The following is a 25,382-nucleotide window of genomic DNA, read 5'->3' as shown; positions in this document are numbered from 1 at the left end:
AATAAAGAGCTTAAAGTAACTTTAAATCTCTGATTAAAACAAATCTTGAAATGTGTAGAATACACATTTGAAATACATTTAAGGACTAGAATTAGAGGAATTCTAGTACTAGTTCCATGACGTCAGCTGGAATCATAGAATCACACCAAATTGCTTGTGAGATGGAAAGGCATTTCTAAAGCACATTAAGACACAGTATAGAAGCTGGTGTTGGTTGTCGAGATTGTACATATCCCTTGTAAGAATGGAAGCATCTCTTACTGTCTTGGTCCTAATTTGTGATTGTATTGACACTGTAAAACCTTTTAAATAATAAGAATGTGTGTGAATAAATATATACAATCAATGTAGTATTTCTTACCTTGTATATTTTTGTCTTCATACATAAAATTTGAAAACATATATTTGTATCAGCTAATCTTTGAAGTGTGTTGATTATACAAATGGTTGTAGACATCTTATTGATGTGCCTGTTTATTTTATTTCATGTTTCCCTCAAAATTAATGAGATAAGTTTTGGTATTGCCAATTGCATCCTCTGAATAGTACAGATACGTAATCCACTATCAGCACCATCTTCAGAGACAGGTGTCACATAATTTTCCATTACAGTTGCCCCTGTGTTTTTGCAGGGGATCTGTTCCAGACTCCCTGACATAAAAATGGAAATTTGCCTATATTCAAGCCCCATTGGCCTTCTATCATTGGTGAGGGATGCGGACTTCAAGTCCGCAAAAATGGAGGGGCAACTGTATTTGCATTGAGTCTTTTCTCCTCTTTCAGCCTTTTCTGCCCTGCCTTGCCTGCTAAGTGAGTTTACTCTTGTTCTTTTTCTTGCTCTAGATATTGACCTCTACTTGCTTTATTTCCATCTACTCCCACAAAAGAAACCCCTTCTCTTTCTTCACTTTTGTCATTTCTTTAACTCCACAACTTAGTGGAAGAAGACAATGACATTCAGATTTATTTAAATGGCATTCAGATTTATCTAAGAAGAAAAGAAATGGACTCTGAGTCCAAATCAGGGAAAGATGTACTGTGGCCACCAGAGGGGGAAAAAGTAAGGGAATGAACAAGGAGCCAGCCCAATTAAAAAAAAAAAAGCTCATTTGATTGCATTTCAGCAAGTATCTGAGCAGGATTCAGAAATGTCATTGCCTGCACATCAGCAGGCCTCTGACCAGGGAAAAGAAATGCTATTAGGAAAAATACTTATTTGAATAAGAGTGACTCCAAGGGTCTGACTGGAGTGTAGTCACAGCAGCATATGAAATTAAATGCTGCTCAAGAGATGCAGTATATTCATGAGAAAAGGAAAAAATCCAATGATAGAAGGTTTGAATCAAAGGAAGACACGAGGCTGCAGCTGTAAGCTCTTTGACAGTAGCATTAATGTTTATTAGAGTTGCTTGCAGGATATTGATGGGGAAGAAGATATTAGCACATACTATATGTTTGCAACATGCACTAAACAGTTACCATTTGTGGCACATGCCACTCAGAATTTAGCCTTTTTTGCAGCCCAATCTATTACATCATCAAATATTAGTAGGCTGAAACATTTAGGACACAAATCAGAAATTATGAACATATTTTGGGAAATGTTCCATTTAAGTAAATCTGTTTGTTGAGGATTTATTAGAGAAAATGAAAAATTACAGACATGTAATGCCAACAGTCCAGAAGAAAAAGTACAACATGAAGTTTCAGGTAGGAAGAAAATTTGGACAACAGAGGAATTTCCAGCTGTTCAAGCTAATGTGGAACAGGTCAAGGTTTCAGTTCATGCAAGAGAGACAGCAGCAATCCAAAAAAGAGGTGACCCACACAAATAGAGGGGTCAGACTTGGTTCTGATTTGGTGAATCTTTCAGAAGGAAAGTTATTGTTTTCCAACCCATTATGGATCCTAATGACAACAGATTAATAGATGTTACAAGTTGTTCAGCAAACTTACAAGATTCTATTTCCACAAAGAGTGAAGAACAGGTGCCTTCCTTTTTCCAGTTCCAAAAAACAAACAGAAGCAAGGCATGATGTTTCACAAAATGCAACACCTTCTGCAAATTGGTACAGTAGAACAAGTACCTACATACAGTGCCAGAGTTCATCCAGTCTTAAATGGCTTTGTGAAACAGAAGCATTTGAAGATGCAGATCTTCAATCAGAGACAATTTACAACAGAATGTTTTTTTTCATGGTAATGGTAGATCTACTGGAGGCTTATCATCAGGTTCCAGTTGCAACAGTCTTCATTTCTGCATTTCCAATTTTACAATCAACTTTATCATCAAAGCCCTTTCTTTCAGCCTGGCATATACTCACATATGTGAACACGTACTTTGGCCTTGTTGATAGAATATTTGAGACAACAGGGAAATTAATTGCTTCCATGCTTAGATAACATCCTTCTGAAGGCTGAGAGCAGATGCAAGTCAGAAGAGGATCTAAAGTTTCCATCTTCAACATCACACATTTTCGCTGAATTACAAGAAGAGTCATTGGCATTAACAATGGGCCTGATTCATTTAGAAACAGGAATCAATTCACAACAGGCTTGTATTTCTTTGTTGAAAGAGAGAAGTAAAGTATCAAGTGAAGTTGAAGCCATTGAGGTGTGAACACATAATGCACTTTTCCAGTTTATTGAGTAAATTGATATCAACAATTAAAATAGTGCTTTGAGGTTGATATCACATGAGGCCTGAGACTTCATCAGATAACAGTGATAAACAGATGTCATTACTGAGTGGAATTATCAAAAATAAATAAATGAAGGAAGGAAGGAAGACCTACTGATGAGTCCAGAAGAACAGTTGTGGAAGCGAGTTCCATTTCTTCCTCTGTAAAAGACTTTAATAATGACAGACCTGAATTTGACCAGTTGAGAGGCACTTTGCAACAAGAGGTCAGTTCACAGCTAGTAGTCTGTGAAGTAAAAGAAGCACAGCATGAATTTCTTAGAACTGAGAGCAGTAAGGCTGGCACTTCACAAATTTTCCAGTGTTGTTGAAAGAGAATGTGCAGATTTATAAGACAGCAGTCAGGCAGGATTGTGCTTGTTCTGGTTGAGGAAGGAAACAACCAAACTGAGAAATCAATCCAGTCCATCTTATTGATTCATTTGAAAGGCTCTCTGCTAAAATGCAAGCAGACTGGTTGAATTATAACAAGGTACTTCAGGGAAATGGTCCCTAAGTCAGTTAAATTTTTGCATAGTTACAAGCTACCTTTTTGGTCTATTCATGGCAAAGGATATTTTTGAAAGGGAATTCCAAATTGAAGCATTTTTTTAAATACCGTATTTTCCGTTGTATAAGACATCTTGGCATATAAGACGACCCTCAACTTTTCCAGTTAAAATATAGAGTTTGAGATATCCTCACCATATAAGACTACCTCTCTTCCAACACACACCAAATAAAAATTTAAAAAACATCAGATTTGATTTCAATATGGTAATTTTAATTCATATGCTTATGACATGCAAATACTTAGCAGGAAAACTTGTTGTATACAAAGCCTGTTTGGATTGGTCAGCTCTCCCTGCCTACCCAGCCCTCCCTGTCTCCAAGACTATCAGAGCGGTATTTTTTCCATAGCCCTGGCATTCCGAACACCTGCAGCTTGCTCCACCCTCACTTACATCTTCCTGGTGAGGTGCCCCCTCACCTAGTCATTGGGACCACATTAAGTCGCTTCTTTCCATGAATCCTGGTGAGTGGTTTTTCTTCTACCGTACTTGTACAGCGCCGCCCTTGCTGCTTTCATACGGTCGCCGCATATGGTGGGGATGTGGCCGCGGCCGTTTTTGAGCTCCCCCCACCATCTGAGGCAACCACAGATTCTCCAGTCCAGCTCGGAGGTTTCAGCACCCGGTGTATAAGATGACCCCCCCGACTTTTGAGAAAATTTTCCTGGGTTAAAAAGTAGTCTTATATGCCAGAAAATACAGTAGATGGAAACCCAGATGCAGAGGCACATGAAGCTTTGTCATTAACATAGCCAAAGGAATGTCTGTATAGTGGATCCTTATTATCCACTGGGGTTTGGTTCCAGGACTTTCATGGATACCAAAATGTGTGGATATTCAAATCGCATTAAATACTATGGCATAGTGAAATGGTATCCCTTATATAAAATAGCAAAAACAAGGTTTGCTTTTGAAGTTTATATTATTTTTTAATACTTTCAAGCTGTGGATGGTTGAGTCCATGGATATAAATCCATGGATACAGAGAGCTGACTGTATATATTCCTTCCACTCACAGTTATGCACACAGTGCTAAGAAAATAATGCTAGGAAAGGGAATATGCATTGTATGGGCCTCATTATCTATGGTTCCCACAGCTAGTTCAGTTAGCGATAACACCACCAGCATGACTACTAGTGAGAACAGATTTCTTACTACAGAGGGCCAATTTAATATCCAGATCCCAGTAGTTTAAAGTGACTATCTGAGTATTGAACCAAGCACTTAGCAGATGTAGGACACTTGTCCTGTCCTCAGTAAAAGAGACAGTACTAGGTTCACAAAAATATTCAACACGAATATATGATATAAGTTAGAAAGCATTCAGACTATTATGTAGTGTTCACGGAACTGAGTTGTCAAAATTAGAAATTAAAGATAGTTTATCATTTTTGTAATTTTGAAAGGATGTCATATTTTTTTAAAAAAATACAAGTACTATATATACTCAAGTATAAGTCTAGACATTTTACTTAAAAAATTGACCCCAAAAAACTGAGTTGACTTCCATGAGTCAATGTAAGTACTGTACTTTAATCCATATACAGTATAAAAAGGAAACATCTGCTGATTAAAGGAAGTGTATAATCTGTCCTGAAAGCCCTGACCCCCTCTACTCTCTCATCCATACTGCCTTTAGGATCGGCACAAACAGTTGTGCCTGATGGAATTTTGTATGTTCTTTGGCATTCTTTTTCTTTGCTTCATTATTTAGATCCTTCATTACATACCCCTACGTTTTACACTTGACTTATCTATGAGTCATATTTAAAAATCCATAATTTTGGCCCCCAAGCCTGCCCTTGACGTATGCATGAGGTTGACTTATAGTCAAGTATATACTATAGCTACATTTACAAGAGTATCCACCATAGATAAGCGGAGACTGGCAGCACCTCTTCATTCATGCAAGAGATTTCTTGAAAGAGCAATTCTGAAGGCTCCGGGAACTTTGGCTATGTTATATATGTTTCCAACATACAGTAGGATTTGGATTTAGTGCTAAAAGCTTTAACAGGCAGCACTTTCTGCTAATGAGATCTTGTGCCACTTTGCAGAGGACAAACTTTGCTTGATGATAGGTTCAACATTCCTGTCAAGGAGTTTGTGCAGTACTTCACATTCCTAGATTCTCTGTTTCCCTACCTTGTATGCAAAACCATCTCACACACCTGAGGAAAAAGCGGCATTAAATAGATGAGGACAGATTAGTGAAGGAAAATATAAAAAGAACAAATTTCTTTAGACATACTAAAGCTCCTATCTTTCAGTCTACAAACCAAAAGACTCAAAAACTCGGGGCCCTAAAGCAGATGGTAGCAAGATAGATAAGAACATTTATATATCTATGTTTCAATACATAATCCAAGACCTGAATATGTTGGGCCACACTCAGCAAGGTCTGTGACCACTACAAGAGTGTATTTCTATGTACATACATCCTTGGAGGAAATTTGCATAGCAGCTGGATGGAAAGAGCTTTCTACATTCATAAGATGCTATAAAATATATTTATCTTATACATTTTGTATCATCATATGTATCTTCATATATCTTTATATAATATAATTTAGCTTTTGGTTACAGTGTGTTGAAAGCAAAAGTTCAATAGAGGAGCAGCCATTACCATGCAATAGACTGAATACCTGGGTATGTTCTACAAGATAATGGATTGCTCCACAGCATCATCCAAAGTACATTCTTAGAGTGCAGAAGAGCAATCCATACCCATTCTGGAAATGTGGTTGTAAAATCAATGAATTTCTGTGACTGATGAGATGATATTTTCAGTTCTCTGGTGTTCTGTATGTGTTGCCTACTCCACATTTATATTTGGCATAATTTTTGAGATCTTCTATAGCAAGGTGATGTATAAGTCTAGAAATTTTAGTCAAAAATAGACCAGAAAAACCTGGGTCGACTTATCCATGGGTCAATGTAAGTACTGCACTTGAATTCTTATGAAAAAAGAAACCATCCTCTGGTGAAAGGCAGAGTGTAATCTGTCCTGGAAGCACTGACCTCCCTGTGCTCTCTCATCCATTCAGTCTTTAGTGTGAGCACATACAGTTATGCCTGTTGGAATTTTTTAAGTTCTTTGACATTGTTTTCCTTTGCTTTCCTTTGTTACATGCCCCTAAGTTTTACCCTCAATTTATTTGTTTATTTATTTATTCATGGTATTTATACCCCACCCTTCAGCTCCAAAGGCTCTCAGAGCGGCTTACAATTATTATTTTAATTAGACGGTTTGCTACCCTCAGGCTTACAATGTAAAAAGACACGACACAAAAGGAGAAGGGAATGGGGGTGGGGAACTTATTAATGGATCATATCAAATCCCATAATTTTGTCCCCGAAACCTGTCCTCAACTTGTACATGAGGTTGACTTATAGTCGAGTATATACAGTAATTAAACAAGGAAGAGAGGAATCATTGGAAATGAAGGGAAATCATGTGACTACTACCTCTGAAGTTGGTATAAGGGATACAACCCACTAGATAGTAGATTGCTTCTCTTCAGCTCCAAAAATAAATATTTACACTAAGGACAAACGCCTTATTGTGTGGCCTCCAAACAATTATTAAAGTATCACTTCCTCCAATCTGTACCATTAACTATAGTGGTTAGCATCTGGAGGACCACACACTGCCCACCCCAGCTGCACTCTGATACTTCATAATGTGTCAGATACTGAAAGAGATGTTTGACTGACCAAGTACAATGGACCCTTCTCATCCGTGGGAGTTCTGTTCTGCCCCTCCCTCCCCACAACAGATGTGAAAAAACACAAAGGGCTGTACCCCATATTATTCAGTGGGTGGAAATATTCCACTTCAGCGCATTGACATTCATGTGCTGCTATTGAATAATATGAGGCGTGGTGAGTCCCTATAAGGCAGACCCACTGTATATATAGATAATATATTAAAACTATGTTGGTTACATAGCTGCTAAGTTTACTTTTATTAAGTAGAACATTAAAATAAAATTACATTCTTTATAAAGGTATTTGGACTTGAAGAAATGCACTTGCACATTAAATCAAATAATTGATGTGTCTCTTAGGAAGACAAATAATGGAATTAATAGCTTGAAGTAGGAAATGTATGTGTCCATTGTTTAGAAAATCCTTTGTGTAAGTTGGGTCCCATATGTAAAGCAATGTTCATTGTGGAGTGATTTGTTATAACTTGTTGTCTTGTGTTTCATATGGCTTTAACATACACACACATAAACACATAATAAATATTATTGTTATTATCAGTAGTAGTAGTAGTATTACACACAGAGAGAGTGCTTACAATTCTAGTGTATAGCCAGTCCCAAACCTGAGCATCTATCTATATTTTAAGGGAATGGCATGAGTGTAAAAGTTATAGCTCTAGAAAAGAAATATCCCTTTTAAAGTGAGTTTTTAATGTTTTGGAACTCACTCTCTTCCTCACCCCCCTCCCAACTCTGATCTTACCCCTTTTGGGATACTTACTACATACTCTGTGGGCACTGAATAGATTAATTTTCACCCTCTTTCCTTGCCTGCCATTCTGTTTTTCCTCTTGGTTGAAGTGATAAGTATACTACTTTCACCAACATATCAACCACAGACTTAATAAGTTCTTATAAGAGTCTTAAAGTCTGGCTTCTTGTTACTCCCTGAATCCTCACCCCATTTCTTTCTGTAACCTCTCAGGTTCTTGTCAGGCAGTTTGGGGGGATTTTTTGAACACCTTTTTTCCCATTCTTCTTCTAAACTGATAATTTCTGAAATTCCTGGTTTTGTTCTTGAAGAATGGTGGTGATGATAGTGGTGGTGATGATAATGATTATGATAAAAAGTGTTGAAGACTGAATGAGAAACTTAGAATGGAAATGCCTTTTAAAGAGAATATTTTAAGAGGGGATGAAATCTTAATATGTCTGTTCTTTAACTGAACATTTAACATCTGGTTTGATTAGTGATTACGCTTTGTTTATAGAGGTATGTTGAAGTATTTAAGGAATTTAGCAATAAATACCATCTGTTATATTTTATGGTTTGATAGTATTTGTCCGGGATGATCAGTCAACTTTTTAATTCTATGTAATAAAGGTGAATTAGCATTAATTTTTGCGTTTGAAGAAGGACAAAATTAGTGAGTTTGTTCATAGTTAATATTATACCAGGGATCTAGCCTTTTGATGTCAACATTTCTTTCATTGTTTTGACTTGATGGTATGAAGGAATTAGTTCATTTTCATTTTATTGGTATGATCCTACATTTATCTGGTACAACTTCTTAAACTTTACTGCCTGCTTCTGCCCTTTGTGCTATGTACCTTCATAACTCTACCCCCAAATTTGTTAAAAACATAATAAATTGGGGAAGTTTGCTATTAGGGAAGAGATGTTTCATCTGTGTACAAATTAACTTGTAATTATTTTCTTGTGAATTTGGTGTAATTTTGCCATACCTTAATTGTGTCTTTGGATGATTTTTAATTTCTCTGATTCCCCCACCCCCATGATAAAGAGCTCAAGTGATTAAAGTGGAACACTTTTAAAATGTGTGTTGAGGTTGGATGACTTCTTTTGTGCATCTATTGCTCTGATGATGAGCATGAGCATACAATCTTACTTTTCATACTTATTTACATACATTGTTCATCTGTTAGCTTTCCTTTTTCATTATTAATTTTGCAATCTCAGCATTTTTATCTAATTTAACATTTTCATATTTTTAAAGGTCCCCAGGTGCATCCAATTTTTCAACTTTACCAAAGATCTCTCCATCTCTATCAAATAATTATAACATCATCAACAACAGAAAGTAAGCAACACGTCTTAAAGAACGTTTCATTTTAATCATCCAAGTATAATTTCAAAAGAAGATTGTTTATAGTTCTTGATAAATAACTTGGATGGACTTTATTGCTGTGCAAGTGCAGTGATGCCAAGACTTAAAGGTCATCAAGACCCTAAGGTGTTAAGAGAGAAATTAATAGAGAAAAGCTATTTTCGCTTTGGTTTTTACTCAGCATTGTAGCAACATACTATATAGCACCAGCCTCGGGTTTCATCCTGTTGCATTAACACTATCTTTAGATAGGATGGCCCACATGGAATCATAGTCATGTGACTTGCTGCTCAGGCTTTCTTAGCTTTGGGACTTGGCATTCATGACCAGAGATTTCTGTGATCTCAGCAAGTATTATGCTTTGGCAAGTAACAGTACCAGCTCAGTAGATTACAGCCTTCCCTTCATCTGTTTCTTTGATGAAGATTATGTTTCCTGAACAAAAATGTAGCATGACAAAACTGTACTAAAAATTAGTTATAATTCAGAATTGTGTTAGTCTAGAACATCAGTATGCTAAGGAATCTTGTAACACCTTTGAGACTTAACTATGTGAAAGAAGTTGTAGCATGAGCTTTCATAGACTCAATCTACTTCTTCAGATGTATGGAGTGAACTGATGCCCAGGATAGATCTTTATAGACATTTATTCACTCCATGCTTCTGAGGAAGTAGACCAAGCCTATGAAAGTTCATACTACAACTTCTCTCACACAGTTAATCTTGAAAGTGCCACAAGATCCCTTTGCATCCTAAAAATTAGTTATACAGTAGCCCTGTTAATTTAAGCACGCATAACTGCAAATACACTGCATTTTCTGCCATCTTCTACACATATAGAAATATCTATTAAATAGTTCAAATGAAGATTTTTAATAGTTACGCCGGAAAAATAATTGAACCTACAAATTTAGCTTCTCCTTTCAGTCTTAAATGCCTATGAATCAAATGTGAAAATGTTTTAGTATTTAAAATAATATCTCTAAATATTTTATACAATATCTTCCAGTTAAATACTGCATTTATGAGAAGGGAGTTTTCGTAAAGGGGTGAAGTGGCACTTATGCTTCTACTAATTGTGAGTAGCCCCAACTCTCTCAGTTAAACAAATACATGTATTTAACTGTAGTCTATTGTACTGTGTATATGTATAGTAAATACAGCAGAGTTATCTTCTTGATGTGTATAAACAAGGTAACCACAATCTAAATGGATATTATCATTTTATTAGAATACTGGTAGCCTTTGTTAAATGAAAAATCACATCATAACATCTGAAACCTTGAGACAGTTGCTGACTGCTTTAAAACTCATTTTAAGATGGAAAGTATAAATTTTCAGAATCACCAGAAGTGCCCTGGGCATGTATTTAAAAAGGGAAGCTACACTTCTATATCACTGAACTGTCCAACAACTTACTGGAGGTAACTTTTTTTCTTTTTGAAGTTGAAAAAATAGCTTTAGGGTTTGCTTTTTAATACAACGAATACTATGCTTAATTCTTTAAAACACAAGGGCTTCTATGGATTCATTATGTATTACTCTATAGAATCATTAAGATTAAATAAGCCAAGCACTTGGGTGCCCTTATATAAACTTTATCAGTTTCCATTCCTAACTGCATGTCTTTATTATGCTAGAGGTGCTCATACACATCGTCTGGCTTGCAGGAGACCCCTTTTGGATTTACCTTAGGGCCGAAACAGATGGCCCCAATCAGGGCGTCTTGGAACCACCCAATTTGTGCTGGATTGGGGACACGGCAAACAGAAACATGGCCCCAATCCAGCCATCTTTGTCTCAAATAGTTCTGTTCCTATTTGGGGTGGAAAAATTTTCCCCTTTGTTTCTAGAACCAGCTTTTTGCCAGCTCCAGGGCGAGTGGCATCTAAACACCATGCTCCTGAGTTGCCCGGAAGCCGGCCAGCATGCAGTCGCCGGCACAGCAGAGAGCTGACAATGTATAATTTGGACAGACAGCCAGGTGTACTCACAATTTTTCTGAGCAGTCCATTGGATACTGCCTTGGTACAGTGAACAAAATGTATTCTGCCCTCTGGATTTGTAGACTTTGAAAAATGTTCTAAAGATAATCTAGGTTGCAATTATATATGTATTTAGCTGGGAATTAGCCACATTTAGTTTAATAACACTAGTTTTACCTATACATGTATAAACTAGTTCATACCTTGTAATAAGCATACTACATTCAGCCTCCAATCTTGAACTATACTTACTGTAGGTGAATTTCACAGAACTGAAGCCATGCATTTAGTTGTACATTTCCAAACAGAAATCTTATTTTCTCCTAAAGAAAGCAATAAATATTAAGACAGCTATAGTTTTAATCAACTGTTCAAATAATACATTTTCTGTGAGACTTTTAAAAAGATGTTCTTCTTTTGCTATTTTATTCCCCATACTAGGGAAAAATACAACTTTTAGATAGATCCACTGTCTCATGTGCCTACACTTAATCTGAACTTTTATGCAGAATTACTGATACAAAAAATATACTATACTGATCTTTCTGAGCAGAAGCAATATTTGATACCAGGAATGGGAGCTCACATACTCTTTAAATTTCTTCATCCTCTCTTCTCATACTGTTCGTGCCCATTTGATATCATAGCTAAAAAAAAGAGATAATAACTTTAAATTAAAATGGAGAAATCTGTTTTGGAGTAAAGATGACCAAGAGTATCTAAGTTTTTTCATACATTTTCCCTTTCAGTCTGAAGTACTAAATAAAATTGCTTCATGTGTCACATTGCTTGTGAAAATTCAGTTTCACAAATCCAGTTAATGAGGAAAGAAAACATACATGCAACAACTGACATTGTCAGAGTGTATTCCTTACTTTTATTATAAAAGGACCTGGAAATAATCTTTTGAATTGGTTGTGCAACTGTTTCATTTATGCAACTAGATTATCACAAAATTTCATCCTTCCAAATTGGCCTCATTCTCCTTATTGAGTGGCCTAAACAATCTGTGCGTGACTACTTTCTTAGAACTGTTTCTTCAGCAATAGAGAATTATATAAATAATAGTAGGATTTCATTTGAAAGAAATGTGGTGGTTTTTGAATAATGATGATCTGTGAGGAGGAGGAACCTCTGTTTAAACTTAACCTAGTATTCCCTTATTCTTTGTTACCGATGTAAAGAAAGCACCTGTTATTCAGAAACCTGAAAATCAAGAGTCCATTTCTGCTTTATTACTAGAATTCTTATACATTCAAAAGTGTACATAAATTTAAATGTGGAAACATTTATTTTCCTTTATACATTGTTATGGTCAGTTTTGAAACATTAATATTACCATACCCTAGTGTGATTATAACTTCTTTATTGAAAACCTTCAGGATCGCCTCCGTTGATGTTTTTTCACAGGAATTCACTCATCCCCTACATTGACATGTGTCCAGCTTAAATCTGGTTTCTCTTTTCATTATAATAATTTTAAGCATTCTTATGACTTGCAACTGCTCTTACTTGAATGGTAACTATAATTATAATACTGTAAGCAGCTTCTAGATTGTGTACCAGAAAAGTGTACACATTGACCATTTGAATGTGATTCTTTAAACTACATCCTTTATGTCTCTATTCTTTGGTTTGAAACAAGTGTGACTGCAACCTTGGACAAGGCTCTCAAGCATGTGAGTCTTTAATGCAGACCCCATTGTGTTTAAATGTACGTATGTGTCCTGGCCTATTCACATGAAGCATTACATTGCTAGTGTCACAGACAACCATGTTGTTGATAGCAGGCATTCTACTGATAAGCATTAATTTACCACTTATGGAGTAAATGTATTTGAACATGACTGGGTGTGCACAAAAATGTGATAAAACAGTCTATTGGTGGCAAATACCACATCTGTTTTGGTTCTCTGTATCAATTGCCATTGGCTAAATTGTTTTCCCAGGAAGTGCAGTGTGCCAAATGGAACTGAAAGTATTTGCCAGCTTCTTGAACAATATTTTAGTATCCTTTAAACTTTAAAAATAAGGCTCCCACCCCTTTTAAACTGGACCAGCAAAAGCCTCCAAAGTTGTAGAATTGGACTGTTTCAGTTCTGGATGCTAACAATGCAGCAGCACACTAAGGGCCCATACAGACAGGCCAAAATAAAGCTGCTTTGGGTCACTTTGGAGGTATTCTGTTTAAATGATGCATGCGTCCTAAGAGGCCAGAAGCTGTGCCAAAGCTGTGGTCCAGTCCTTAGGACTGGAGTGTGGCTTTGGCGTGGCTTCTGTCCTCTTAGGACACACACATCATTTAAACAGCATACCTCCAAAGTGACCTGAAGCAGCTTTATTTTGGCCTGTCTGTACAGACTCTACATTTATTTATTTTGAGGCTCTTAAGCATTATGTGCATTAGAAATAGTTATGTGTGCTTTCCAGTGCATCTTTATGTCTTTTACCTTTGCAAGGGCTTCCCTCCTGATTTCAGCTCCACATCTTGTATCTTTACCCCACAGAGTATTTGGTTGGTAATCTGATATATTACATGTTCATATGTTACTTTAACCTTAATGGTGCTTGCATATATAAATCTGGATCTATGAACATTTGTGCAAGCAAAATAATGTCACATTCAGAATAATGTGGTGCTTTATTATGATGCTTTTGCTCCTCCTAATATAAATATACTTATTTCAGTCCTTTTTATACATTTTAATACATTGCTGTTGAATTAGCAAGCATCTTTCCACTTAGGCATATGTTCTGTCTTGACAAAGTAAGCTGTAATTAAACAAAAGTGTTAAAATTGCTAAAAAGCATTGTTTGCATTCTTTGTCACTCCTGGCTGCAGTTTGCTATTTCATGCTGTCCTAGTAGCAAATCTAAAAATAGAATCCTCAGTGCATTGGGCCAGTGATGTCACGATGGCCTTGGAAATCTCAGCTCTCACCTGTAACTTAATAACTCTTCCATCCCAATTTCTTTATTGATTCCTAATAGTAATGGAATGTAAGATAAATATGTTCTGTTTTGCTGATGGCGCCTCAAATCTGACACTGTTATATTTCATTAAGAATGAAGAATAGAGTGAGCTGTCAAGGTGTTTTTGTTTTTCAGAGGTAAAGAAAGAGAACAAATAGAGCAGCCTGATTTAGGACTATGTAGTGTGTCCCCCCCCAAAGGTCAAGGAGCAAGAAGAGTTTTTGAGTTTAATTATTAGTACAGATTGAGTCTCCCTATCCAAAATTCTTGGGATCAGAAGTGCTTTGGATTTTGGATTTTTTCAAATTTTTGAATATTTGGATATACATAATGATATATTTTGAAGATGAGACCCAAGTCTAAATAGGAAATTCCTTTATGTTTCATGTACATCTTATAAACATAGCCAGAAGGTAATTTTATTAGACATTATATTTCTAATAATTTTGTGCATGAAACAAAGTTTGTATACACTGAACCATCACAAAGCAAAGTGTTACTATCTTAGCCACCCATGTGGACAATTTTGCATTTTAGAGTATTTCATATTTTGGAATTCTGGATAAGGGATGCTCAACCTGTACTGAGTTTAAATACAGGTTTTAAGTACTTCTGCTGCAGTCTCATTTAAACAACTAATAATATGTATATTGCTGTGATAATCTACAGCTGCCTATATTTGGGACAGCTGTGGATCATGCAATTACATTGTGAAATGTTTTGTTTTCTTCTAGTGTGAAAAACTCAAACTACTGCCTCCCCTCCTACACTGCTTATAAGAATTATGACTACTCTGAGCCAGGAAGGCACAATGAACAGCCTGGCCTTTGTGGCCTAAGTAACTTGGGGAATACATGTTTCATGAATTCAGCAATTCAGGTAGCTTTTTCAATATCTATAAACTTCCTTATTTGGTTGAATAAACAATTTTTCTATGGAAATGAGAAATAGAATGCTATCAATACCTCAATATATCATTAGTTTATATAGGAAGAGTACCAAAAATACCCATGTTTGTGTGGGTTGCCCATAGTTTGATGCACTGAGACCTGAAGCAAAGCTATACAGCTGTTAGAGTTCAGTGCATTCTGCCCATGTTGACTGAGTGAGGCCATAATGTTGGCACCCCTGCCATTATATGCCCTTATAGCTCTTGAGAAAGCAATCTGCTCATTTCAGTCCCATGAAGGCGAGGGGGTCAGACCTTAGACTACTTTCCCCCTCTCCACCTGCATCAATGGAAACATATGTGCTAGTGAAGGATCTCTGCCCCCTGGTTAGTAAATATGATACTGAAAGATTCAAATACAGCAATACATTTTAATTAATTAAAACTGATGTCTTCTAAAAAATCAGATATCCTGCAGTGTCTTCTCAGTATCCATGCAGAGTTTTAGTTGCGCAGATTTGGTCTTAGAGCTATCTTTTCTGACAGATGAGTAGGCAGATGTTCTTTTTCTTAAGATAAAGTTCCATTGTTCTGTGACTCATAAATGCATTTATACAGGTTGGTTTATTGGTAAATACAAGCTTTCCAAGAATCGTGCTAAATCAGCACTTGGTTCTTAGAGTTGTTAATTGTTTTTCCAGTAGTTAAAAATCAGATATATAAGAACTTGAGTTGTCTAGGAGCTACTGAGAGGGAGAAGACATTTGCATATGATCACGTTTCCTGCTGGCATCATTCCACAGAAGGAGCAAGGCATAAACCACACTAGCAAGATCATACCAGCAAGAAAATGTATTAGGACTGTGGAATCCACTGGAATCTGCTAGTCTCCATGGCAGGGTTGTTATAATAGTTCCCCAAACAGAGGGGTAAAAGTCCACCGAGAGTCTAAATATGTCCCTCTTCTTCAATAGGAATATTGATCTAACCATTACAAGAGAGGACTAATAATTCCAAGCTTCCAGATTTTCATCGTCATGAAAACCAAAACTTTTTTTGTCTGTTGCCACATGTGTTAAGAATTGAGACTTTATAAGAAAGCATGAAAACTGAAGATGGGATTGAGTGGCTAGGCTACTATTTCTTATGTGCATACATTTTATTTACATTCATTTACAGTGTCTGAGTAACACCCCTCCACTCACAGAGTACTTCCTCAATGATAAATATCAAGAGGAACTGAATTTTGACAATCCATTAGGAATGAGAGGTGAAATTGCCAAAACTTATGCAGAGCTCATAAAGCAGATGTGGTCAGGAAAATACAGCTATGTCACTCCACGGCCATTTAAAGTAAGTATAACATTGAATAGGGTTAGATCCTGTTACATTTAGTTTTATAAAAATTACTGTTCAGTTTTAAATCTATCTTTATTTTCAGTTCTGAATTTTCTCTTGTCCTGTCTTATTGTTATTTGACCCTTAATAATTTTTGTTTAACTCTTTAGATTTCTGTTAATGTTGTAATTTTTCTTGAGTATATAACAAATAAATATATAAATAAAAGGATAAATATTTAGATTCGTCTTGCAGTGAAGAGATAGAAAAGAAAAATCATCCTGCTATAACCAGTTAGGAGGTAAACATTAGGCCTATATTTAACCTGACAATTAGCCTTTGGAAATTATTGGAAGATACATCCTGGGAACTTTCTTAAATGCATTGTAAATCTGTGGTTGCTATGATAATTATCATCGATTGTGGTTTACTAATGCTCAGCCAAAACTGCTGTTTATCTTGTATTACTGAACATAAATAGTCTTACCTCTGTCTACTTCTGTACATTTTTCCTACTTTTCTGTTTCACAAATATTATGTGAATGGTCTTCTATTGAACCTTTCAGCCTTTGCTTACTTTTACAGATAATTCCTCAGTTAGTGAATATGGAGACTGTAAGGCAGAGGCTTGGTCAGTATGTATCAAGAGATTCTCCTGTCTCAATAAAGCCAGATTGCTTGCGAGCAGTACAGAGACTGCCAGCCTGTGAACTGCATGCAGGGTGACCAAACATCCTCCTTTTTCAGGGCATTTATTACATTTAAGCCTTCTGTCCAGGAGGAATTTCAAAACGTCCACCAGTTTGAGCATGATTCAGAAGCACGACTTTACCTTTATGTTAGTGTTTTTAGCTTTTATTTTGTTGTGCCCTGCATTTTTCTTGAATGTCCTACATTTTGTGGTGCCTTGTCCTCTATTATGGTTAGGACATCTGGGCGGGTTATAGACCGCCATTTCGGACGTCCTCAGGACGTCCCAGTTTGAAAAAGGGGCATCTCTTCTAGATGCCCCTACTCCTATTACGGACAGAGTCCGTAACAAATGGCGGCGGCCGTTCCACACTAGCACCTCGCGGCGTCTCTTCCGGGCCACAAGAAGGAGCGCGATTTTCGCGCTCCTTCTTGGCAGCGTCCGGGAACCGCGCCGTTTGGACGCTTCTCGGAGGTCTGTAACACACCCTGGTCACCCTGATTGCACAGAACCCCTTAAGTTCATTTTTGTGGCAAGTGAGTCTCTTACAATGACCTATGCCCAGACATTATTTTTGATGCCCCGGGAACAATAGTTTTGTGTTCTGGGAGACTGATAGGACTTCTGCACCCCTCTGCAAAAGCCAACCACAAAAGGAAAAATAAAAAAAACACAAATAAGTGGACCACAGATAATTACCAGTTTTAATTTTTGGGACTTTTCAGAGCCTAGTGCAGCCTGCAGGTAATTTTAGCCATTAAATAACTTGATTGCTTGATCATCAAGGTTATCCATTCCTGTGAAAGAAGCAATTGAAACTGGAGTCCAGTTGAACAGGAACCTTGGAATCAGAATCCCTACAGAAAATACATTTCTTCCCCACTACTCATTTTTCTTACATATTAATTCACTTATATGTTTTACTGTATATTCTTTCGGAGAAAATTTATTTTATTATTATTTATTTATAGTATTTATCACCACTTAAAAAAATTCATTTGCTTGTTCATGACACCACCATACAAATCTCTTTTTTCTAGACACAGGTTGGACGATTTGCCCCACAGTTCTCAGGATATCTGCAACAAGATTGCCAAGAACTGCTCGCCTTTCTTCTAGATGGCCTACATGAGGATTTGAATCGAATTAGGAAAAAGCCTTACATTCAGCTAAAAGATGCTGATGGAAGGCCAGACAAAGTATGTGTTAATTGTCTTGTAAGTTTTGGGGTTAGAATATTTATCCAAAGGTATTGATTCTTTTTTAAGCCATTGTAATTCAGAATGGAACTCAAATGTGTATACTATATGTCTTATACAATATTTGAGAAGTAGCTATTAAATAAGTATTTTATCAGAATAAATATCAGGTATGATAGTCCTGTGAACATATTGAAGAGCCTGGACTGCCAAACTATTTTAACTCTCATGGATCATACAAGCGTAGCTATATGCACAATTGCATCCAGGTACTTAATTGTGTACTAGCTGCTTATATAAGGAGGGTCACAACTATCTACAAGATAGTTTCAAATTTATGTACACCATTATAGGCACACAAACAAAATGTATATGGCCAATTCACAGAGATGTCATCCACACAAGTGTTAGTAAGTGTAGCTTGAATGCATGACCTTTCAACAAAATTTAGGGTAAATAAAAACCACAATTTTGTTTTAAAAATTATTCATACATTTTTAAACAAATACATTTATAAATTAATTTTATCATTGTTTTGTGCTTTGCATAGGTGGTTGCTGAAGAAGCTTGGGAGAACCATTTGAAACGAAATGATTCCATCATTGTAGATATATTTCATGGACTTTTTAAATCAACTCTAGTTTGTCCAGAATGTGCCAAGATCTCTGTAACATTTGATCCCTTTTGTTACTTGACTCTTCCACTACCCATGAAAAAAGAACGCAGTTTGGAAGTTTATTTAGTTAGAATGGATCCACTTGCCAAACCTATGCAGGTGAGAAATGTATACATAGCACAAACATTTTCTCTTTTTGTGGTCTGTCATGAACTCAGTACTGGCACACTACATATATTATAACACTCCAGACTCATGAAGATGGATCTTTTAACAGTTTATCATATCTCCTTTTTGGTTCCCAGCCCACAAACACCACATTCCAAACCTCCTTCCATCATTAATATGGTCATCCTCCCACCCTTCCTTAGGCAATATCTTACCTTTGTTGCTCAGTAACCATAGTTAAAACTGAACTTGTCACCTCATTACCATATCCACAAGTTTTGCATTTCTGTGGCTATACATACAGTCTTATAAAAGTCCTTCCTGTGCACCAGTTCACTTCCTGCAACTGATGAAGTAGACCAAGAGCCTATACAGACTGGCACTTTGTGCCGGCCTGTGGACGGAGCCAGGGCACAGTGTCCGCACGCTGCATGCCCTACCCCTGCCCCAGGATGCCATTTCAGCATGTGCCGGACTAGATGGCATGCACCATGATGATGAGACTGCAGCACTGTATCTACATGATGCAGCACTGAAGGGGCCTCACAAAGCCACACTTCCGTGGCTATGGTGCCCCTTGGAGAGCACAAAAAGGAGCCGTTTTTGCGCTCTCCAGCGGCCAGATTGGGACCACATAGGGTTGCCACAGCCCTGATCCAGCCAGTAAAGGGGTGGCTGCATGCCACCCATCTGTACAGCCCCTAAGTCTATGAAAGTTTATGCTACAGCTTCTTTTGCACAGTTAGTCTCAAAGGTGCTACAAGATCCCTTTGCATATTGATATTCCAGATTAACATAGTTTTGTATCTGAATTCAGTGGTAATGATTTTGCTTATTTTTACTGCTGCATTTTAATGATATGTGTCAAATTTATGATGTATTAGTCTTTTTCTCTAATGCTTAACTGATTGCGCTAGGCCAATGGTAGAAGCTATAATTTCTTCTAGTAAGACCATAGTAACTAACCTTAGCTGTTATATTTCCAAGTCACAGAAAGTAGTAAATGATTATTATTATGATTGAGAATGAGAGAGTTAAACAATTTGGCTTTATAATACACAATTATCATTTCTGTGTTCTTCATTTGATTTCATGTGAATTGAATATACCTCATTTATCTCACAGTTCTACATTCCTAACATTAGTCATGTGCCCTTTCTCTGCTAGCTCAAAATGCAGTAGTACTTGAAGATGCTAGCTCTAAAAACAAATATGTTATTTCCTTGGCTTTTGGCATCTAAATGGCCTTAATGTTACTCTTTCACTTGCCAGAATTTTGTGCCATTGGATTTGTGTTTTGAAATGATATATTAGTTACAGTTTCACACTGCTTTTAGTTATGTCCAGCTGAGCAAAGAAATAAGATGATGTGCCTAGTTTATTAAGGAAAAAAGCCTTTCATTTTCATCTAAATCAAGAAATAGTGCTACCAGCATTTTACCAAAATCCATCTTTGCCTCTAGAGACTGTTCTCCATTCTTTAGATGTACCACAAGTATTAGCCTTCTTTATCAAGTATACAACTCTTTTCAGACATTTTAACAGGTTTGTATATGATGTGGTAGCCCTAAAAAAGGATAACAGATTTCTGTCCAGCACCAGTCAAAAATAGTCAGTGGAAGCTAATCTTGTTAAATAGCTTGTTCATGATGGTCTCCAAGCAGACACTACTAGAGCCTTTGCTTCCTCTATATGCGGTATCTGGCAACATGGTCTCAACCCTCTATGTTTGTTCAGCACTACCATTTAGACTGCAGGGCTAGAGGAAATGTTCAGTTTGGTCACATATTTTTGTCCTCTATTCTTCAGTGACCTGATATTCCTCCAATGGCAAGCTTGTTAGTCACCCATTTGTGTAAAGCACAGAGACTGTGAAGAAGAAGAGCAGGTTGCTTTATGGAACAGTGTTGCTTTGAGTGGTCATCTGTGTCCTCATACAGCCCATCTTACCTTCTCTCTGGCTCAGATTTGTTCGTCTTAGGTGGACTTTGAAACTGAGGGGACAGTAGCTTGGCAGGCTGAGGCATGTGTGGTAGATAGAACAGAGTAGAGTTCTCACCAGGGCTACTCCATTCTAGAACGTTCAAATCATGTCCCTGTTCAGGCACAAGACCCATGAGTATGAAGGCACAGAAGACCACTTTAGGAACCACAGTTACAAGTAAGCAACCTGTTCTTTCCATTTCATATAAGGAGAGCTGAAGTTGTGAGAGAAGAATAACGCCACACAGAAACCGACATCAACCAAATTATTTTAAGACCAGTACACTACTCTGTACTTAGTTATTGTTGAACCTAAATCCAACTCCTTCTAAATCTCCAATAATGTCGGCAGTTTAAAAAGAAAATAAGGAGACCATGCCATAGCATGACTCCTCATCTTGCTTCTATGTAAGAGTTGCATAAATTTTCACACCTCTTACTGTTTTTCCATAATGGAGGAAGTATCAGTTTTGTCCTACAAATACAAAATTATTCCAAAAAAATCCCCTCTTTATATTTTCAGTAGTTCCATCAGAGCAGTACAAGCTAAGAATATATATTTATTTCATTCTACCTTTTTGCAAATCTTTTTCATTAAATTGACTCCTTTGTTAAACAGATAGCAGGCATAATCAAAACTAGTGAAAGTGAATGTGTAAACCAAGCCTGTAAAAAGGATTAGAGGTATTGTTGGAGGAATTAGTAGATTATAGAGTCCAGTGGAGTCCATAATGAAGGAAGATGGTGATGCTTTATTCCATGCTGGAGGAGAGCAATGTGTGTTTGGAAGGAAAGAAAGAAAATGAAGATTGGAAGATGACAACTTTGAGATTCAGATATGTGTTTGGATATAGCTTGTGTGATTGTTACAAGGGGAAGCTGCTGTGTGCTACTTGAGGTGGGGGCGATAGAATATGAAGTATACTAGGCTTCTGAAACACTCATTGATCTCAGCATATCAGAGCTTGCTGAGCTCATAGGTTATAAAAATTATTTTAAGGGGAAATGTGTGGATTTACAGCAGAGGGTTGCCTTTTCTTCTTAATTGCAAACTTACTCCAAGTAAATATTGGGAGTGCAGTAGTAACTGAACATACTATAGTCAAGAACCTTCCAAAACATGGATGTACTAAAATTATTTGAATCAACATTCCTCATTTGTGACAATCAGTTTTGCTAATTATTGGTTTGTTTGCCTTTTCTCTGACTACTAAGTAATCATGAGGTATGAAGTGATTCCCTCCCACACCAGAAGAAACCCCCACATGGTTCTTACTATAACTGTTTTCCTTTTTGGAGTGCAATTACCCACTTTGGCTCTTGGAGATTGTCACAAATAGCAACTCCATGTATAGTGCTGAATCTCATAGCCATGTTTCTTTTGTAGGACAGTTTTTCATAGGGAAATATTTCACTTAAATATTCAAAATAATGTCAAGTTGTTCTTTTTATTTCTTAATAGTGACACTTGTATATTATTTATTTTAGTACAAAGTAGTAGTTCCAAAAATTGGAAATATACAAGATCTCTGCACAGCCTTATCAACTTTGTCTGGTGTTGCTGCAGATAAGGTATGTTGTTTCATAAGTAATTTGTACATTATCTTGTCTATAAATCTAAAAAATGAAGTTTTTATATTCATATGAGTGACATATTAATTTTATTTCTTTTTAGATGATAGTTACAGATATATACAATCATAGATTCCATAGGATATTTGCAATGGATGAAAATCTGAGTAGTATTATGGAGCGTGATGACATCTATGTGTAAGTACAAATTAAAATGTTCAAATGAAATGTGCATTCCTTTGGCCTCTAGTAAAATATCAGTTAGAATATGAGTCACAAACAGATCTCCTTCCACAAGCTGTTAAAATTTGTTCCCATCAACCTTAGTCAGCATAGTGAGTGCTTATGCAGTTTGCAGTCAAACAAAATTTGGAGACCAAACATTCCCCATTGCTAGGATAGTAGCAACATATAAAGATATATTGTTGTGTTCTTTCTCTTTTCCCCCTTCTCTTTGTTTCTTTTTTAAATTTTTGGTGGTGGTGGCTGTTTCAGATTTGAAATTGGCATCAACAGAACTGAAGATACAGAACAAGTTGTAATTCCAGTCTGTTTAAGGGAGAAGTTTCGGCATAGTGGTTACAGCCATCATAGTGGTTCCACACATTTTGGCCAACCATTCCTTATAGCAGTGCCTAGAAACAATACTGAAGATAAGCTGTATAATCTTCTACTGTTGAGAATGTGGTAAGTATACAAGAAAATTGCTGAGATTGCACATTTAGTTGCATTCGAACATATTGGCCAAAATCCTGTTAGTGCATTATGTCAGTGTCATAGTGCATTATGCCAGCATAGTATAGTTTTTGTATAGTTATGTAGCAGGCAGAAAAGAAAAGTGGCAAAGCTGTAAATAATTAAACTAGCATAGAGCATCATCAGAGTTCTGGCCTTGCTGCTGCAAATATGGACCATACAAACCTAGCCTTCTGAAAAGAGATACTGTATATACTCGACTGTTGGCTGGGAAGAGGCTTTAGGGGCAATCCATCGCCCTTCCCAGAGATGGTCTATCCTGGCGGATGTAACTCAGTTGGGAGAGGCTGCAGTGGCAATCCATCACCCTCCCCAGCTTCTTTCCAGCTGGGCTGTCCCCGTGGAGGCAGCTCAGCTGGAGAGTGGCTGCAGGGACAATAGAATCATAGAATCATAGAGTTGGAAGAGACCGCAAGGGCCATCCAGTCCAACCCCCTGCCATGCAGGAAATCCAAATCAAAGCATCCCCAGCAGATGGCCATCTAGCCTCTACTTAAAGACCTCCAATGAAGGAGACTCCACTACACTCCCAGGGAATGTGTTCCACTGTCGAACAGCCCTTACTGTCAGGAAGTTCTTCCTAATGTTGAGGTGGAATCTCTTTTCCTGTAGCTTGCATCCATTGTTCTGGGTCCTGTTCTCTGGAGCAGCAGAAAACAAGCTTGTTCCCTCCTCAATATGACATCCTTTCAAATATTTAAACAGGGCTATCATATCACCTCTTAACCTTCTCTTCTCCAGGCTAAACATCCCCAGCTCCCTGAGTCGTTCCTCATAGGGCAAGGTTTCCAGACCTTTCACCATTTTAGTCGCCCTCCTTTGGACACACTCCAGTTTCTCAATGTCCTTTTTGAATTGTGGTGCCCAGAACTGGACACAATATTTCAGGTGGGGCCTGACCAGAGCAGAATACAGTGGCACTATTACTTCTCTTGATCTAGACACTATACTTTTATTGATGCAGCCTAAAATTGCATTGGCCTTTTTAGCTGCCGCATCGCACTGTTGACTCATGTTCAATGTGTGGTATACTTGGACTCCCAGATCCCTTTCACATGTAGTTTCATTCAGCCAGGTGTCCCCCATCCTATATCTGTGCATTTCATTTTTCTGCCCTAAGTGCAGTACCTTACATTTCTCTGTGTTGAATTTCATTTTGTTAGCTTTGGCCCAGCTTTCTAGTCTATTCAGATCATTTTGAATGTTGATCCTGTCCTCTGGAGTATTAGCTATTCCTCCTAATTTGGTGTCATCTGCAAATTTGATAAGTATGCTACCAATTCTGTCATCCAAGTCATTGATAAAGATATTGAATAACACTGGGCCCAGGACAGAGCCCTGTGGGACCCCACTGGTCACTTCTCTCCAGGCTGAAAAAGAGCCATTGTTGAGCACCCTTTGGGTTCGGCCGGTCAACCAATTACAGATCCATTTAACAGTTACTTTGTCTAGCCCACATTTTACAAGCTTGTTTGCAAGTATTTCATGGGAAACCTTATCAAAGGCCTTACTGAAATCAAGATATACTATATCCACAGCATTCCCTTCATATACCAAGCTGGTAATTTTATCAAAGAAAGAGATCAGATTTGTCTTCCTAGCCTCTTCCCAGCTGGGCTGTCCCTGGGGGCAGCCCAGCTGGGAGGAGGCTCGGGAGGATTTACAGTATTGACTGATGTATAAGTCAACCTAAATTTCTTAATTTATAGACAATTATATATGGTACCTAATCCCTTGTGTACGTTAATATAATCTGGGAGCATCATAGGTCTTTGTGTTGTGCTCTGTGCCATCTTCATAGTTGGACCTCTTTTCTATTGGTAATGGTTTATTTGAGTATCAGTCTTTAATTTTATGTGGTTTTATATTTATTCCTAATGTATACTGCTTGGAGATCTCATCATATCAAGTGACTATAGCCACATTAAATAATAAAGTAGTTTTGAGGGCTATACCTACAGCAGCTTTTGTTTTTCTTTATTTATTAGTATAATTTGTATCCACTTTTTAATTTTGTGACTTCCAGTGTAGCTTAAAACACAGTCACACATTTATATACAAACAAGTACACACACACACAAGTTAATATCATTTAAATCTTTGCTAGAATCATAGAATCA

General features: G+C 37.1%; 1 protein-coding gene across 7 annotated transcripts in view; it reads left to right on the top strand.

Annotated features, from left to right (window-relative positions):
• USP15 (ubiquitin specific peptidase 15) overlaps positions 1 to 25,382 on the top strand; it is an 82,956-nt gene that overhangs the window by 41,860 nt on the left and 15,714 nt on the right. For 3 of the 7 annotated variants that reach the window (XM_089524221.1, XM_089524223.1, XM_089524227.1), the window contains 8 exons: positions 8,982 to 9,065; positions 14,785 to 14,929; positions 16,119 to 16,292; positions 18,009 to 18,167; positions 18,718 to 18,942; positions 22,423 to 22,506; positions 22,610 to 22,704; positions 23,002 to 23,193. In XM_089524221.1, the coding sequence (XP_089380347.1) occupies positions 8,982 to 9,065; positions 14,785 to 14,929; positions 16,119 to 16,292; positions 18,009 to 18,167; positions 18,718 to 18,942; positions 22,423 to 22,506; positions 22,610 to 22,704; positions 23,002 to 23,193 (1,158 nt within the window). Of the gene's footprint in view, positions 1 to 8,981; positions 9,066 to 10,132; positions 10,171 to 10,389; positions 10,517 to 14,784; positions 14,930 to 16,118; positions 16,293 to 18,008; positions 18,168 to 18,717; positions 18,943 to 22,422; positions 22,507 to 22,609; positions 22,705 to 23,001; positions 23,194 to 25,382 lie in introns of those variants that run through there. The other 4 variants (XM_089524222.1, XM_089524228.1, XM_089524225.1 and 1 more) reach the window with 3 other exon arrangements.

The sequence above is a fragment of the Sceloporus occidentalis genome, unplaced genomic scaffold (genome assembly GCF_023333645.1).
Source record: "Sceloporus occidentalis isolate IW3139 unplaced genomic scaffold, rSceOcc1.0.p SCAF_5, whole genome shotgun sequence".
Classification (NCBI taxonomy): domain Eukaryota; kingdom Metazoa; phylum Chordata; class Lepidosauria; order Squamata; family Phrynosomatidae; genus Sceloporus; species Sceloporus occidentalis.
The sequence above is the reverse complement of the archived record's forward strand: the minus strand, read 5'-3'. Positions and strand labels throughout refer to the sequence as shown.